The following is a 16,126-nucleotide window of genomic DNA, read 5'->3' on the forward strand; positions in this document are numbered from 1 at the left end:
ATGTTCATAAAATTTTAATTTTTTCTCCCTGCAGCTGACAGCTCCTGCCTTTATGAAATCTGCCCAAATCTGCAATAACTGGGCACGTTGGATAGCAACACATATCAAATTCATCATGTCAGGAGAGCTGGAGCTTGATCAAACTCACAGGAATGTTTTCCAGCTTGGGGTTGCATGGGTGAGGAAGAAAAAATCAGGATCAGAAAGCTGCTTGGGAAAATGGGTGGGATTCTCTGCTAAGCAACTTTGAACAGCTGTTTAAATTTAAGTCCTCAGCAACAAGTTCCACCACTTGTACAGAGAGAGATCCTGATTAGAAAGGAAAAACTGAGAAATAACCAGTTTATTGAGTGCCTGGGCTCTGCTCAGTGTGGTTTGCACTGCAGCCCAGACAGGGATTAGGGAGCTTTTCCTGCCCTGTCTGTGCCCCCTTTCCCAGCAGAACCATCCTGGGATGTTTTCCACCCTCAGTCCCACCTGGGTGGCCAGAGATGCTGCCTGGAAAGGCTGAGCTGGGACAGAGACTGGGCAGAGCAAAAGGAATAAAATAGGAATTTATTGAAAGGATTCACCTTGGGCAGTGCAAGAGCCTGGCCAGGGCTGCACCCAAATCTAATCCAGGATGGATCCTGCTTATCATTTTTACACTTTTCTAAGTTTTGGTTCATATTGGGGTCAATTATCCAAGCACAGCCCCAGGCTATGAAGTCTCAGCCCCTGGTTTGCCCCTTCCCTTCACTGCTGTTTAATTGTCCTTGATTCTCCAGCTGGGAAGGAATTGTTTTGTCACTCCCCTGTGAAGAGAACTCACTAACACCCAATATGAAGCTCCAGAGTTGCAGAGCAAGCAGCAGAGATTGTGCAGAACACAAAAGGCAAAAGGCAAGGCAGGCCATGGCCAGGCTCAGCCACGCTCACCTATGTCCATGGGCTGCAGGGCCAGCAGGGGGGAGCCCAGGGCGGTGGTCGCTGCCAGCAGCTGCAGCCACAGCAGGTAGGTGTGGTTGAGGCTGGGGGAGGGCACCAGGCACTCCCAGCTGGCCTGGAGCCCGCGGCCACACCGAGCCACCCCCACCGTGCCCTGCACTGACCGTGTGGATGCAGCTCCCAGCGACAGCTCTGACCTGCAGGGGCACAAAACAAACCGGGCAGCAAAACAGTTCTGGGTTTTTTTACTGTATCTCAAGAGGTTTGGCTATCTGGGTATGGTTTATTGATTAAAATATTAAGTTAATTAATGAAGAAAATAATAGTTGTAACCAATTGGTTTAACTTTGCTGCTTCTCCTTTTTTAAGTGGTTTTCAAGTAATGAACACAATTCCATTCAAGAATTCCCAGATTTTTTTAGGCACACAATGTTGTTTTACCTTCCCATGGCAGCTCCCTGCCATCCCAAATTTCTCCCAGCAGCAAAGCCAAGACAAACCCTGACAGTTCAATCACCTCAGACTCTTCCCTGCTTTACACATTTCATCCTTACCAAAAAAAAAAGAAAAAGAAAAAAAATTGAAAGAAAAAGCTTCTGTTTGGAATTGTTCTGAAGTGATTTTGGAATTCTTTCTGACCAGTAAAGGTTTTGTTTTACTAATTCAGAGAAAGAGATGGAGATTCATGGAATAAAAGCCTTTCTGTACATTTTTCCAATGGTTTTATAGCTGGCAGGAGTCACTGAGCACTCAGATTCAGGGAGGGCAGAGATCTCTGCATTGGAGGAGAGGGAAGGATGAGATTTGCTGCTTTATTTTTTGGGTTTAGTCCATTTGTTATCTGCACCATTTATCTGAGAGCAGAGCACAGGGAGCTGGGCATGATTCCCCAGTTCCATTTCCATTTCCATATCCTGCCCTGCTTAGAGAGGAAAAGGTCAAAGAACTGAGGAGAATTCTGGAAAATGGGAAGAGCTCAGGCTGGGACTGCAGGGAGCTGCTCCTGGATCATCCCAGCCCTGATCATCTCACTGCTGCATCATCCCAGTCCCAATTCTGCACCATCCCAGTCCCAATCCTGCATCATCCCACTCCTGGATCATCCCAGTCCCACTCCTGGATCATCCCAGCCCTGCATCATCCCAATCCTGCATCATCCTATTCCCAATCCTGCATCATCCCAGTCCCACTCCTGGATCATCCCAGCCCTGGATCATCCCAGTCCCAATCCTGCATCATCCCAGTCCCAATCCTGCATCATCCCAGTCCCAATCCTGCATCATCCCAGCCCCAATCCTGCATCATCCCAGCCCTACTCCTGCATTATCCCAGCCCTGCATCATCCCAGTCCCAATCCTGCATCATCCCAGTCCCAATCCTGCATCATCCCAGTCCCAATCCTGCATCATCCCAGCCCCAATCCTGCATCATCCCATTCCCAATCCTGCATCATCCCAGTCCCACTCCTGGATCATCCCAGCCCTGCATCATCCCAGTCCCAATCCTGCATCATCCCAGTCCTGCATCATCCCAGTCCCAATCCTGCATCATCCCAGTCCCAATCCTGCATCATCCCAGTCCTGCATCATCCCAGCCCCAATCCTGCATCATCCCAGCCCTACTCCTGCATTATCCCAGCCCTGCATCATCCCAGTCCCAATCCTGCATTATCCCAGTCCCAATCCTGCATCATCCCAGCCCCAATCCTGCATCATCCCAGCCCCAATCCTGCATCATCCCAGCCCCAATCCTGCATTATCCCAGTCCCAATCCTGCATCATCCCAGCCCCACTCCTGGATCATCCCAGTCCCAATCCTGCATCATCCCAGTCCCAATCCCATATCATCCCAGTCCCACTCCTGCATCATCCCAGCCCTGCATCATCCCAATCCTGCATCATCCCAGTCCCAATCCTGCATCATCCCAGTCCTGCATCATCCCAGCCCCAATCCTGCATCATCCCAGCCCTACTCCTGCATTATCCCAGTCCCAATCCTGCATCATCCCACTCCTGGATCATCCCAGTCCCACTCCTGGATCATCCCAGCCCTGCATCATCCCAATCCTGCATCATCCCAGTCCCACTCCTGCATCATCCCAGTCCTGCATCATCCCAGCCCCAATCCTGCATCATCCCAGCCCTACTCCTGCATTATCCCAGTCCCACTCCTGCATTATCCCAGCCCCAATCCTGCATCATCCCAGTCCCACTCCTGCATCATCCCAGCCCCAATCCTGCACCATCCCAGTCCCACTCCTGCACCATCCCAGTCCCACTCCTGCATCATCCCAGTCCCAATCCTGCATCATCCCAGTCCCAATCCTGCATCATCCCAGCCCCACTCCTGCATCATCCCAGTCCCACTCCTGCATCATCCCAGTCCCAATCCTGCATCATCCCAGCCCCACTCCTGCATCATCCCAGCCCCACTTCTGCATCATCCCAGTCCCACTCCTGCATCATCCCAGTCCCAATCCTGCATCATCCCAGTCCCAATCCTGCATCATCCCAGCCCCACTCCTGCACCATCCCAGTCCCAATCCTGCATCATCCCAGCCCCACTCCTGCATCATCCCAGTCCTGCATCATCCCAGCCCCACTCCTGCACCATCCCAGTCCCAATCCTGCACCATCCCAGTCCCAATCCTGCACCATCCCAGTCCCAATCCTGCACCATCCCAGTCCCAATCCTGCATTATCCCAGTCCCAATCCTGCATTATCCCAGCCCCACTCCCCTCATCCCTCACTGATCATTCTGCATCCACCTCAGGATTTGGATACTCTGAGGCTGCAAAAACACAGAATTGCAGCAGCACTGCCCTCCCAGCCCCTGGGCTCTGCAGGAACAACCCCAGCCAGGTCCATACCAAGGTGTGGTTTCCATTTATTAATGCTCCAGACAGTCAATCCTGACATTCCTAAAACAATTCTCACCAGGACTCACAGACTTTAGGACACAGGAATTATGCTGATGGTATCTGGCAGACACAGAGCTCTGAAATTACTTGGAATAATTTTGTTTTTCTAGATGTGGCTCCACTGTTTTCTCCTGAATTTCCTTTCAAAGACTTTGCAGAATTTTCTTTGAAGCTTCCCTGCCTTCTCCTGTTGCTCACAGATTTTATTGGTCTCCAAAAGCCACAATCAATCCATAAAAATGTAGTTTTTATTTCAAACCATGTCTTTGATCTGAACTATCTGGAAAGTGGTTACCACCACACCAGTCCCTCATCATTTTTATTAATTATTTCAATTTTTAACCATCCAAATGAACTTGTGCACTAAAAAAAAAGCAGTGTAAAGGAAGAAAAATGCTAAAGACCTCCTCTCCTGACTTATTAATCCTCACAAGCTGAGGAGAGGTCAGTGGCTCCTCCACCCAAATCCTGTCACAGACAGTTCTTTTAGCCAACACCTTGGAAAACCTCAGAAAAGAAACATTTAGGGAGTCCTAAATGTTTGATATTTATATTCAATCCCCTTCAGAAGGTGATGCTTCTCCTGCTAAATTAATCTGTGGCCCCATAGGGAATTTGGAGACTTTCAATTAGATGCTGCAAAATGTCCTGGCTGAATTTCAATCCTGTTCTTGCAATTGAAAAGAAAAAAAGTAAAACTTATTTAAGGAAGAATTACCTGAATTTTCAGGAAAGGTCCATCCCAATCAGGTGGCTGTGAAATAGGGTCAGCAGTGGAAATCTGCTGTCACATTATTCCTACATCCTTCCCAAGCACTGTCTTTATTGGGAATGGATGGAAAAAAGCTGTCTGGGGCTTCCAGGATTTTTCCATAAATATTTCCCAGTGGTTTTGATCAATGGTAGCTCTAGAAAAACCCTTATTATAAGAAGCTGCCCCATTAAACTCAGCAGATCTGCTGAGCTCATCAATCTCTAATGAGAGGTTGATTTTCTCTGGCTGGAGAGGCTCAATGCACAACTGAGGCACTTGAGAAAAATTGCAGGATTTATCCTTTAAAAAATGGGAATTTAGTCCCAGAACTGGAGGAGAGCCTCCCAGGAACTTCAAAGAAGTCAAAATATGAGTGCAGCCTCATGACCTCAAAGGACAAATTATAATCAGAACTCAAAATGAAACTGGGAGCACCCACCAACATCCCCAAGGGAAAGATTCCAGCTCATGGAATTAACCATGGATTTTACAGCATTCCTGGGATCAGGCAGCTGCAAAGATGTTTGGTAGACAATCAACCCAATTTGTCTAATGAAGCTTTGGAATAACCTTTTTACATCTTTTCTATTCTATTCTTTTAGAATAACTTTTCCAAAGCCTCATCCTCAACCTCACTTAAGCCTCTCACACAGCACTGCCATGGGCAGAACAGAACATTCCCATTCCTAAGATTTCCAAGCAGGAAAAATGTGGATGTGGTAAAAAAGAGGAGACTTCTCTAATACTGAAAAAAAAAAAAAAAAAGCTGTGAGACCCAAGCTTTTCTGTTGTAGATTCTCCTGTATCATTATTTTTGTGCATTGCCCTGCATGTGAGAATCCTGGCTGGATCTCCAGACTCCCAGGGAGAAACACATGCCAGGAATGCATATTTTTAAAACTGGGAATGTTTTCAAGGTATTTTGGCACAGGAATAAAATGTTAAGGTATCAGAGAGCCAACAGGGAAAGCTGTCACCTTCCCAAAGGCTGAAATGCTTGTGCTTGCTGTTCCCCAGAACACAGGGATCCTAAAAGGAAAAGATTCATATGGAATGTGGGGAGGGCAATGAGATCTCCAAGGTTTTGCTTTGTTTGTCATCTTTGCAGCAATGAGGAATCAAATAGAGACTCTGATGAGGCCACAGGGCCTGCTCTCCTAAATTGCATGGCACACACTGAATTCCCTTCCTAACACAGGAGCCTCCTCAGCCCAGCTGGGGCTCCAATCTGCTGGCATCCCAAAAAACTGCAATATTGAGATTTCTGCTCTGGGATCACTGCTAAAGCTTTCCCTGTGCAGCTGAGCTGGATGGAGCAGAGCAAAGGCAGAGCTGCTTCCCCCACAAACACCCATGGAATGGTATTTCAGGATCAGAGTCATGAGGAGCACTGGAAATGGGAACCCACCTCTCCAAAATGGGATTAAAATATTGTGTCAGCTAAATATCCATATTTATTCCTAAATGACACTCTTGGTTTGTGCTCTGACTACAGGGATGATCTGTGCCAAATGATATCTGGCTGCTCAGGAAATCCTCCCCTATAAGTTCAGCTAACTCAACTACTTCAGTTTATCCTGTTTTATAAGGAAATGAAATCTGGGTGTTTACAGCAATCCTTCAAACCTATCAATAAACCAGGAAAAAAAGCAGGGTGGTTTCATGGAATCAAACAGATCTTTTTGTAACCAATGGAACCAATGTTTTTATAATCTGCCCATCTCACAACCAGGATGATTCCATCTCTCAGCATTCCAGGGAATATTCACCACAGTGACAATGAGATGTTAAGTACTTCAAGAGAGACAATATCATGGTCAAAAACAAATAAAGACTTTAAAATTAAGAAATTCTAACAACAAAGAAGTTAATGCTGATTTAATCAAAATATTTTAAGAAATGTGGGAAGGACAGAGAAGGGGGACTCTCCATTCCAAATATTTTTCATTCAAAAAACCACAAACTTTCCATGTTCTCCAGGATTCCTTTTAGACAGGACAAAGTAAAATCTGCAAAGCTAAAGCTGGGAGCTGGAATGTGATGTTTTAGGAAATGCTTTCAGTTTTCCAGACAAATGTAGCAGGGCCTGTACTTACTCAGAGTAGAAAAGATTCACCTTCATGTCAGCATTCAGGTCCAGCCTCAAAAGCTGCAGGTTACAAACCAACAGGTCCAACTTGCCTCTAATCCAACATTCCATGTTCCAGCTCCAATCTGGACAAAAGAAAGGGATCACACATTTCTGAACTGCATTAAAACAAAATAAAATATCTGGATAGAGCTCACAAAGAGAGGACAAGGAATCTCAGATATTCCTGAGAGTGAGGTTGCATCACAAAGGGGAAAATATTGATGAATAATCTGAGTTGGGCACCTTAAACCCACCCAAGGCTCATAATCCATGTGGTTCTGCAGTGTCATGACTAAAGAAGGAATATTTTTTACCTGGATTTAGATAAATAAAGTTTCAGGGTGAAGAAAAATGCAGCTGATGGTGGTTGCTGTGTCCTGGGAAGTGGCACAGCCTCAGCAGATTTGTGAAATGAAATTCTACCTTACTGAGGTCAATGAGATTCCAGGCAGCAGAATGCCAGCTCTGTGTTCCTCAGAGACAGGAGGAGGAAAAAAATCTTGGGGGAAAAAAAATTCTATTCCATGTACAGATATTTACTGCATATTTATTATTTAAAGCCTCATCATTCATGTAAAAATGATGCCATTTGCTCTCCATCTCCCCTGCCTGCTGATGGAGTTTAAAACCCTCATCCACCAAAAATATTTCAAATATTCCTCACAGTGTCTAAACTCCTTTGAAGATCTGGGTTTATGTCCTCTTATGCAGTATTCCATATTTTATTCACAATTCCCCTGGAATAACTGCCAACTTTTTTTTTCCCTTTTGAACCTGTGCTGTACAATTCCTCCATCTTCCACCACATTCTCAGGAAGTATTTTACCATATTGAGAAAGGATTTTACCATATTGAGAAAGGATTTTACCATCTTGAGGAAGGATTTTGCCACACTGAGGAAAGATTTTACTACAGAAGAAGGATTTTACCACATTAAAAAAGGATTTTTACCTCTCTGAGGAAGGATTTTACCACCCTCAGGAAGGATTTTGCCACACTGTGTTGCCTGCCCAAGATAAAAGTGAATCCCCATTAATCCAAGCCACCCTCTCCTCCCAAACAACAAAAAAACCTAAATATTTTTGGAAGAATTAACTCCTTGTGCCTTTGAGAGCTAAACCCACCTATTTGCTGAGGAGCAGGGAGATTTATTTCTGAAGGAATAAACTTCCTTGCCTGCATGCTTGTTTTGTACAAAGAACAATCAATGCTGCTGGCACTCCAAAGGCAGCACAGAAAATTTTCTTCATTCAGTAAAGGTTTGATTTTGGATGCTCCAAGTTCTCTCCTCCAGCTGCCAGCAGAGAAAGGGCTCAAAAAGGTCTCATTCAGCAGCACACAGGGCAGTGTGAAATTCCTGGGAGGAACTGGATGGACCATGCAATGGGCAGCTGCCATCTGAAGGAAATCTGCAAATATAAAGGGAAAAGTATTGGAAATAAAAGGGAAATTTCATCTTTTTGAACAATTATAAGGGAGTGGTTGATGTGATACAGAAATCCATTCATTAGGTAAAAATCAGGTTGTTCCCAGGGGAAAAGACAAATTAATAAAAACAGGTAATGACAAAATTACTACAAATATCCTCTGTGAATGGTGCAACAGGTGACAATCCCAACCTTTCACCCCAATCTCACTGCACCCAAACTTCTGTTTTCTCAATCTCTGGGGAAAAAAGGCAAGGCCAAGATTGTAGGCAAAGCATCTCTTTGGGAGAAATTTGCTTTTATTAACCAAGACTACAGTGAATCCTAAACTGGGAATGAGTCTCATCTTCCCAAGCAGTGCTGGAACAGATCCCTCCCAGCTCTTTTAAAACAGCTCCATTTCAATAAAAACATAATCCTGTATTAAATCTAAAACATAGTCCCACTGTAACTCTTAAAGAAAAAAAAGGACAATATTACTGTGGGTGCAACTGCACAACCCCAGGGCATTATCTGGGAAGTGAGAGGCTGGAAAATGATTTTTTTTTTTTCTATCAGACTTAAAATAAAACCACTCTGAGCACATTTGTTGATGTCATGGCTTGAATTGTGCTCACAATGGTTCAGAGGAGAATGAGCAGGAAACAACTTCCTGTAAAACTCTGGGAATTTAAAGATTAAAGCTCTACTTGCAGCAAGGCACAGGGGCTTTGGTGCACTTTGCATTTTGCTCAGGAAGGGCAGAAATTTTAAGCAGTTCATCAAATAGAAATTAATTGATGCTCTATGCCTTGCAACAGCCAAAATAAGAAATACCAGAATATGTCTGGCACTGTTTGATTAATAGAAATTCCTAATTCTCTAGCACAGAGTTAAATAATAACATGAGTTATTATTTAACATGAGTTAATAATATCAAAATATGAAATGAGAGCTCTTTAAAAAGCTGTTAAAACCAGAAGATACAGAGTGTTACTCTGCAGAGGGTTTTGCTTTCTCCCCACACAGATTTGGTGCTGCCAGATTCCTGCAGGGTTCTGCTCTTCCCTCCTCTCCCACTAAACAGAGTTTGTGCCTCTGGAAATCCCTGTTTCATTAGGCCTCCAGCAGGAGGAGTGGAGCAAAAAACTTCTTAGGGCATAATTCATGATTAAAAAAGGGACAAAAAAGTGACCCAGAGCAGGACAGAGAACCAACACAGTCCCAGCTCATCTCTTTTTCTGAGGAACTTCCCCCTCGTGTATCACAGCTCATCTCAAGGGATTAATTAAATCTTTTAAAGTCAAGAACATGCTCAGCCCCTTTCTTCAAAAATGGAAAAAAATGAAGTTCAAATGAGCCAGAGGAAGGTCTGAGCTGCAGTTCTGTCCCTGGGGGGAGCAGGGCCATCAGAGGGTGACAAACTGCTCTGAAATCCCAGGAAACTCCCTGTAGCATCCAGCTTTTCCAATTAAAGCTACTCAATGTGTTCAGATGACAAAAGGTATTTAAAAGAGTTTCAACAATGCAGTATTTGATACTGAATGGATAAAATACATACAGACAAGATAAAAAGGTGTTTATGCATGCAAATGTACCTAAATCTAATGATTTGTTCATCTTTTTGATTCATATTTTGTAAAGATGACACAAACTTTCAAAAGAACTCCACTGGATTGCAGGGTTTGCTTTCTCCCTAAGCACCACCACCAAAACCCTTGAAACAATCCTTATTTTAATATAAAATTTTTTTTAAAAAATTTAAAAAAAGAAAGGCAAATGCCAGCTGTCCTTGCAGAGCAGGTGCCAATACTGCCAGAGGCATTTCCCAGTGAATTCATGCAGCATTTGGAGAGAGCTGAGCAGCCTTTGGCAGCTCAGGGCTTTTCCTTGCACTTTAGGGCAACAAAACCAACTCCCCACAAATTTTTATCTCATTTGGGTGTGTGCTGACTCAACACATATTTTTTACTGATGTTTCTTGATTTGAAAAGTTATCCCAAACTGGTTTTTGGGATGTTTCTTAAGTGACTTACCCATCAGCACAAATGTGGTTGGGATGATTTGCCAACACATCTTGTTTTGTTTGACCTGAAAAACACACAGAAAGTGAATGCAGGGCTTCTAATTATCAGTCTATTATTTCATTTTGGTGTATTTCAGTTCTTTTGATGCTCACACCTTTGTAAGCAGAATCATGGAAAACCAGAATGGTTTGAGAAGAAACTTAAAAATCATCTCATTCCAATATTTTGGGATGGGGAGACACTTCTCCCTACACCAGGAAAGGAAGAATGGGCCAGAAAGAGAGAAAAAAAAATCAGAATTTTCCAAGTGCAGCACACACAGTAAATTCCATTTCAACAGTGAAGACTTCACTAAACTTTACAGCAACATTTTGTTACTGTTCCTCCATTTCAGATACTTTCTTTCTTTTTTGTTTTCATCCAATAGTTACATACATTTTGCTAAAATCTAAATATATTTTCATACTCTAAGCTCCACAGAGCAGAGTTTGGCTGCTGTTGTAGTCAAGAACTGAGTGCTGAGTAAAATCCACAGCAAATGCCAGGGTGAGAAATTCCAGTTAGGGAATCCCTCCAAAGGTTCCCATTCCTGAAATATTTCTGAGAAGAATTTCCTTGAGAACATCCCTGGAGCCAAAAGAGGCAGTGCCAAGGTTATGTAATGCACTGACCTTGCAGTTAGGGGCTGCATGTCCTGGAAAATCCATTTATTTCTATATTCCATGAATTTCTATATTCCAGAGCCTTGTCTCCCTGCCTGCTCTCCCACAAAAAGTGAATTTCTGCAGCACTGTGCTCTGCAGGATCAATCAATTCCAGCCACTTTGCTCCCCCATCCTCCAGGTGCTTTTTCAGCTCCATTTTCAGCAATTAAAGAGGGAATCTTGGATTTTCCCAGCCCCTATTTCAGGGGACAATTTGGCTCTCAGCACAGTTGGTAGGTGACCACCTCACCTTTCCCTTTTCCATTAGTTTATTCCTGCCAGAGAGCCCTGAGGGCCAGAGGAATTGTGGAGCTATCAGAATGTTTCACAAAGATACAGGTAGGATTTTTTTCCAAATAATTGAAATTACTTAGATTTTCCCTAATTTCAGAAGTAAAAAGTACCTTTTAAAAGAGTTTATTCGACATAAATGTACATTATTCAGGCTATTAAATGGTTTAATGGGAAACAGCACATGTTGTTCTTTTACAGGTGCAACAAAAATTCTCTTTCAGCCACTTCACAGCAAAAAAATGCAGAGATTACTTCCAAGAAAACTGGACATCCATTTCTAAAATTTATGAAGTTATTCATAGGTCCTGAGTGTTAGGGATTTCCCCATGAAATACCCATTTACACTGAGAAGGAAACAACCTCAGAGCCCCAGAACCCCACAGGGAAGGGAAATTATAATTTATATGTAGTTTAATGAAGATAAAGGCTTTAAAATTTCCTGATGAAGGGGAAGGGGGAAAAAAAAGGAGAATTTGTCCCTGGAAAGGGTGGCCAGGATTGGCAGGGGCTGCCCAGGGAGGTTGGGAGTGCCCAAACCTGGAGGTGTCCAAGGAACTCCTGGAGGTGGCACTCAGGGCTCTGGGCTGGGCACATGGGTGGACCTGATGTTGGACTTAATAATTTGGGATTCTGAGATAAAATTGTCAAATAGAGCAGTCAGAGACTGATGTCAGCACTGATTTAATATTTGAAGCAGAAGGCAAAACCACTTTTCAGCCCAGCTTGGAATCTCCTGTCACATCCACCTAGGCTGGTTTCACTGAGGTGTTTTTCCAGTCCTGGATCCAAAACCATTCCTGACCAAACCCTGTGCTGTGCATGAGCAAAAACCCTGCAAGCTGCATGGCCACAAAATCAGCTTCTTTTCTGTCCAAAGTTCAGCCTTCCCTGGGTAAACTTAGAATTGGGTGAAAAGAGAGAGCTACAGATAAATCCCAGGGATGGATAAATGCACTGCTGGAGCAGATGGGATTCCCAAAAATCTTTTCCAGTGAGAAGAGTGAACTTGCCAGAATTCTTTACTCCATTGTAAGAAAGAACACAAATTTTACAGGAACATTTACAGGGAAGTTAAATAAAGACTTACATTAAAACTTGTAAGCTGTGACCTGGAGAGAATTAATTAACACAGCCAGGACAAATTGGTTTATTTGTGGCTGGGGAAGTGTCCATTCAAAAGGAAGGAATTGGGGTCTTTTTGAACAAATATATCTTAAATTATTCTGGAACCACTGGCTGCTGCTGTGTACAAGAAATTTCTGAATTCTTATATAAATACTATATTCCTCTCCATTTCAACCACAGAATCACAGAATAGCTCAGTAAGAAAAGTTGGGATTATGACAGATAAGGAGGAAAGCAATGAAATAAGATCATTTTTATTTACAGGTGAGAAATCACAGAATTCCCTGGCTTATCAACATGGGAAACAGGATCAGCACAATCTGAAATGAGCAGGACCCACAATTACCTGCACTGGGCATGGAAAACCATCCCTGACTTTGAATTACAGCTTGTTTTAAATCTTAAAAATCTCTAGAAAGCATAAAAATGTTTTAGCAATAATGCCTATGCACAGCATCTTTTGACCTGCTCTTTAAGGGTTCCAAGGGTTTTCCACTGAGCATATTAAAAATCATTCTTAATAAAGAGTTCTGAGTAAGTGGCACACACAAAATAGAAATGAGTATAACCCACACTGAATAATTTTGCTGATATTAAAGCTTTAATAAAGGCAAGTTGGGCAGAAGCACAGCTACAAATCCAACTCTCCCCCAAGACTCGACAGCAAAATGTCCCAAACTCTTCAGGGTTTCTGCAGATGGTGGAATTTCTCTTGTTTGTAGTGAAACTGCTCCTCATTCCTGCTGTGGGTCTGTCCTTCCTTACAGAGCTCCTGCGATTCTTTGGCACTTCAATATTCACTTTATGGGCACTTTATTGGAAGTTAGGGGCTCTCCTATGTTCATTATAAACTCCGTTTATAAATGCTGTCCACTCATTCACTTTCCCAAGTTCTCTTCTATCACAGCTCCCGCAGCATCGGGGACTCACAGGGCACATTCACCGAGATTTATTTTTCTTTTAGATCTCAGGGAAATAAGGAGAGAAAGGGCTGATTCTGCTAGATCTGTGAGCGGGATGTGGGACCGGCCGCGGGCTGTGCTCAGGGGGATGGCTCAGGAAATTAAGCGCGGGGGGAAAGCGGATAAAAAAGGGGATAAAAAGTAAATTCACCAACCTGCTTCCCCTTGTTTTCTGGCCGGCGGCTGAAGCGATGCTGCCGCGGTGTTGTTCGGATGGCGAACCCCGGCTGGGCGCTCCCCTCAGCTCTGCTTCCCTCAGCTCCGAGCCCTGAGCCCCTGAGCCCTCAGCCCGGCTCCCCTGAGCCCTGAGCCCGGCTCCCCTCAGCCCCTCAGCCCGGCTCCCCTGAGCCCGGCTCCCCTGAGCCCCTGAGCCCTCAGCCCGGCTCCCCTGAGCCCCTGAGCCCTCAGCCCGGCTCCCCTGAGCCCGGCTCCCCTGAGCCCCTGAGCCCTCAGCCCGGCTCCCCTGAGCCCCTGAGCCCTCAGCCCGGCTCCCCTGAGCCCCTGAGCCCGGCTCCCCTGAGCCCCTGAGCCCGGCTCCCCTCAGCCCTCAGCCCGGCTCCCCTGAGCCCCTGAGCCCTCAGCCCGGCTCCCCTGAGCCCCTGAGCCCGGCTCCCCTGAGCCCGGCTCCCCTCAGCCCTGAGCCCTCAGCCCGGCTCCCCTCAGCCTCCCCCGGCTCCTCTCAGCCCCGATCCCTCCGTCCCCAGCCCGGTTCTCCACAGTTTCTCCCGGTTCTCCTCAGTTTCTCCCGGTTCCCCTCAGCCCCGGCCCTTCCACCGCCCCGCCCCGGCCCAGCGCCCCGCCCGCCCCGGCCCCTCACACGGGAGAGCGGGAAAGGGTTTGGATTTACCGGGATCCTCACACGAGATAGCGGGAAAGGGTTTGGAACACCGGGATTCTCACCGGGATCGAGAAAAGGAGCTGGGAAGGGGCTGGAGAATCCCTGAGGGGCTGGGAAGGGGCTGGAGAATCCCTGAGGAGATGGGAAGGGGCTGGAGAATCCCTGAGGGGCTGGGAAGGGGCTGGAGAATCCCTGAGGGGATGGGAAGGGGCTGGAGAATCCCTGAGGGGCTGGGAAGGGGCTCAGGCTGGAGAAAAGGAGGCTCAGGGGGAATTTCTGGCTCTGCACAACTCCCTGCCAGGAGGGGACACTGGGGGAATTTGGGATTTGCTCTGTTCCATCAGAATCTCCTCCTTGGCACAAAAACACCAATGTTGACCAGGAGCAGAAAAAATAACCAGGGAGCAGGAAGCTAAAATTCCTACAGACACAGCAGGAGGGAGAACCTTGGAAGAGTTCAAGTCCATCTCATTCCACCTTTGCCACTTTCCACAAGGTTGTCCAAGGTTCATCCAGCCTGGCCTGGCGCCTATTAATGACGTTAATTAATTCAAATATCTCAAGACCTGGTTGTGCTATAATGCCCATATCCATTACCTGCTGGTAGTTGATATAAATTGCCTTTTACTCCACAAGTAATGGACTAAATCACATTTTTGACCCTTTTGCACTTCAGCGTTTGAGGAGCTGACAGAGGTAAAGCAATACCATGTATTTAACAGGAACTTGCAATTAAAAAAACAACACTTAAAAATTATTTCAAGGAGTTTCAAGCAAGGACTGAGCCCTGCTAGCAAAGATGGACCTTTAATTTTGCTTGTGCTCATCCTTTTGCACAAGGCAGCAAAAATTTAGAACCAGTGAACCAGAGACTGGAAAGTTCCAGCTGAGGATTTTATACAATAGTTTTTCTCTTCAGCAATATTATTTTAGAAGAAATGCAAACTCACTATCTCTGCTTCATGAGTGTGAAGACAAATATTTTTGTTTCCCTATTGCAAGCTCTTCTCAAGTAACCAGACTGGAACAATCTTTTGGGTGGTGTAAACACTTCTCCCATGAGCAAACCCACTGATTGGCTTTAATTTATTTATTGACTTTCTGTAATTCACAACTCATTTCCTCAAAGCAGCATCAGCCACTTTCGCTCCTTATGAAAATAACCCTCTCTTAATTGATAAATTCTATTTTTAAAATATTTCCTGATTCTAATATGGCAGTGTGGGAAATCTGACTAAACACAACTCATGTCTGAGGTTAGGAAGCCACTGAAGCTTTCACATCCCAGACTTTCACAGCATAAGCAAAAGCTGTCAAAAGCTGCCACTAGAAAATCCTTTTATTTATAATATCTTGAGACAAACATTTGACAGAGTTTTCTTTCACCTCCCCATGTGCCACTTTTCAGTTTCTCTGTGTTTTATTCACTAGGATATGGAAATCCAGCATCCAGGATGTGCTCCAGCCTCAGCACAGCATCCCCTCTGCTCAGGGCTCCCCCTTTTATGGAATTAGAACAACTTTTGGAGAGGCTTTTATTATAAATACAAACAAGGAAATGTTTTTTTTTTTCTCTCTCAGCCTCTGTTTCACCTCCGGTTTTCTCCCTCAAAGCATTATAAAAATAACAGAGGGCCAGAAGCCTTTCAACAAGTTTCATGTTGAAAAACAACAAAATATCATAAAATACCAAGCCCCAAGTGGTTTTTGCAAAGCACATGAGATTTCAGTGACCTATGTGCACATTTTAATCTAAGTGTGAGCTAGAAACACAGAACAGAATTTCAGCCTTGAGGGTTTATTTACTTTAAAAATGTGACATTAAAGCAATTCCTTCCACCAATTATACTGGATAAAGTCACAGAGCCTCTGTGTGGCAGATCATAATAATTCCCTGATCTCTGAGAAATAAAAAATTCCTAATCCCCTGTTCAGCTTTCCTGAGTCCATAATCTGCTGCCTGGTTTTACATCCATATAGATGATCTGAGGAGGATCAGAGATGCCAGGCTGGCTTTGGGTTGGAAGGATTTTAAAT

General features: G+C 44.7%; 1 protein-coding gene across 1 annotated transcript in view; it reads right to left on the minus strand.

Moving 5' to 3' along the window:
* LEPR (leptin receptor) overlaps nucleotides 1-13,500 on the minus strand; it is a 31,463-nt gene extending 17,963 nt beyond the window's left edge. Inside the window, exons 1-5 of the mRNA XM_079314447.1 lie at nucleotides 13,407-13,500; nucleotides 10,176-10,230; nucleotides 7,858-8,142; nucleotides 6,699-6,816; nucleotides 919-1,124 (exon numbers count right to left, since the gene is read on the minus strand). Coding sequence (XP_079170573.1) covers nucleotides 919-1,124; nucleotides 6,699-6,816; nucleotides 7,858-8,142; nucleotides 10,176-10,215 — 649 coding nt within the window. The 5' untranslated portion in view covers nucleotides 10,216-10,230; nucleotides 13,407-13,500. The remainder of the gene's footprint in view (nucleotides 1-918; nucleotides 1,125-6,698; nucleotides 6,817-7,857; nucleotides 8,143-10,175; nucleotides 10,231-13,406) is intronic.
* Between the last annotated feature and the right edge of the window lie 2,626 nt (nucleotides 13,501-16,126).

The sequence above is a fragment of the Erithacus rubecula genome (assembly GCF_903797595.1).
Source record: "Erithacus rubecula genome assembly, chromosome: 10".
NCBI classification, from domain to species: Eukaryota; Metazoa; Chordata; class Aves; order Passeriformes; family Muscicapidae; genus Erithacus; species Erithacus rubecula.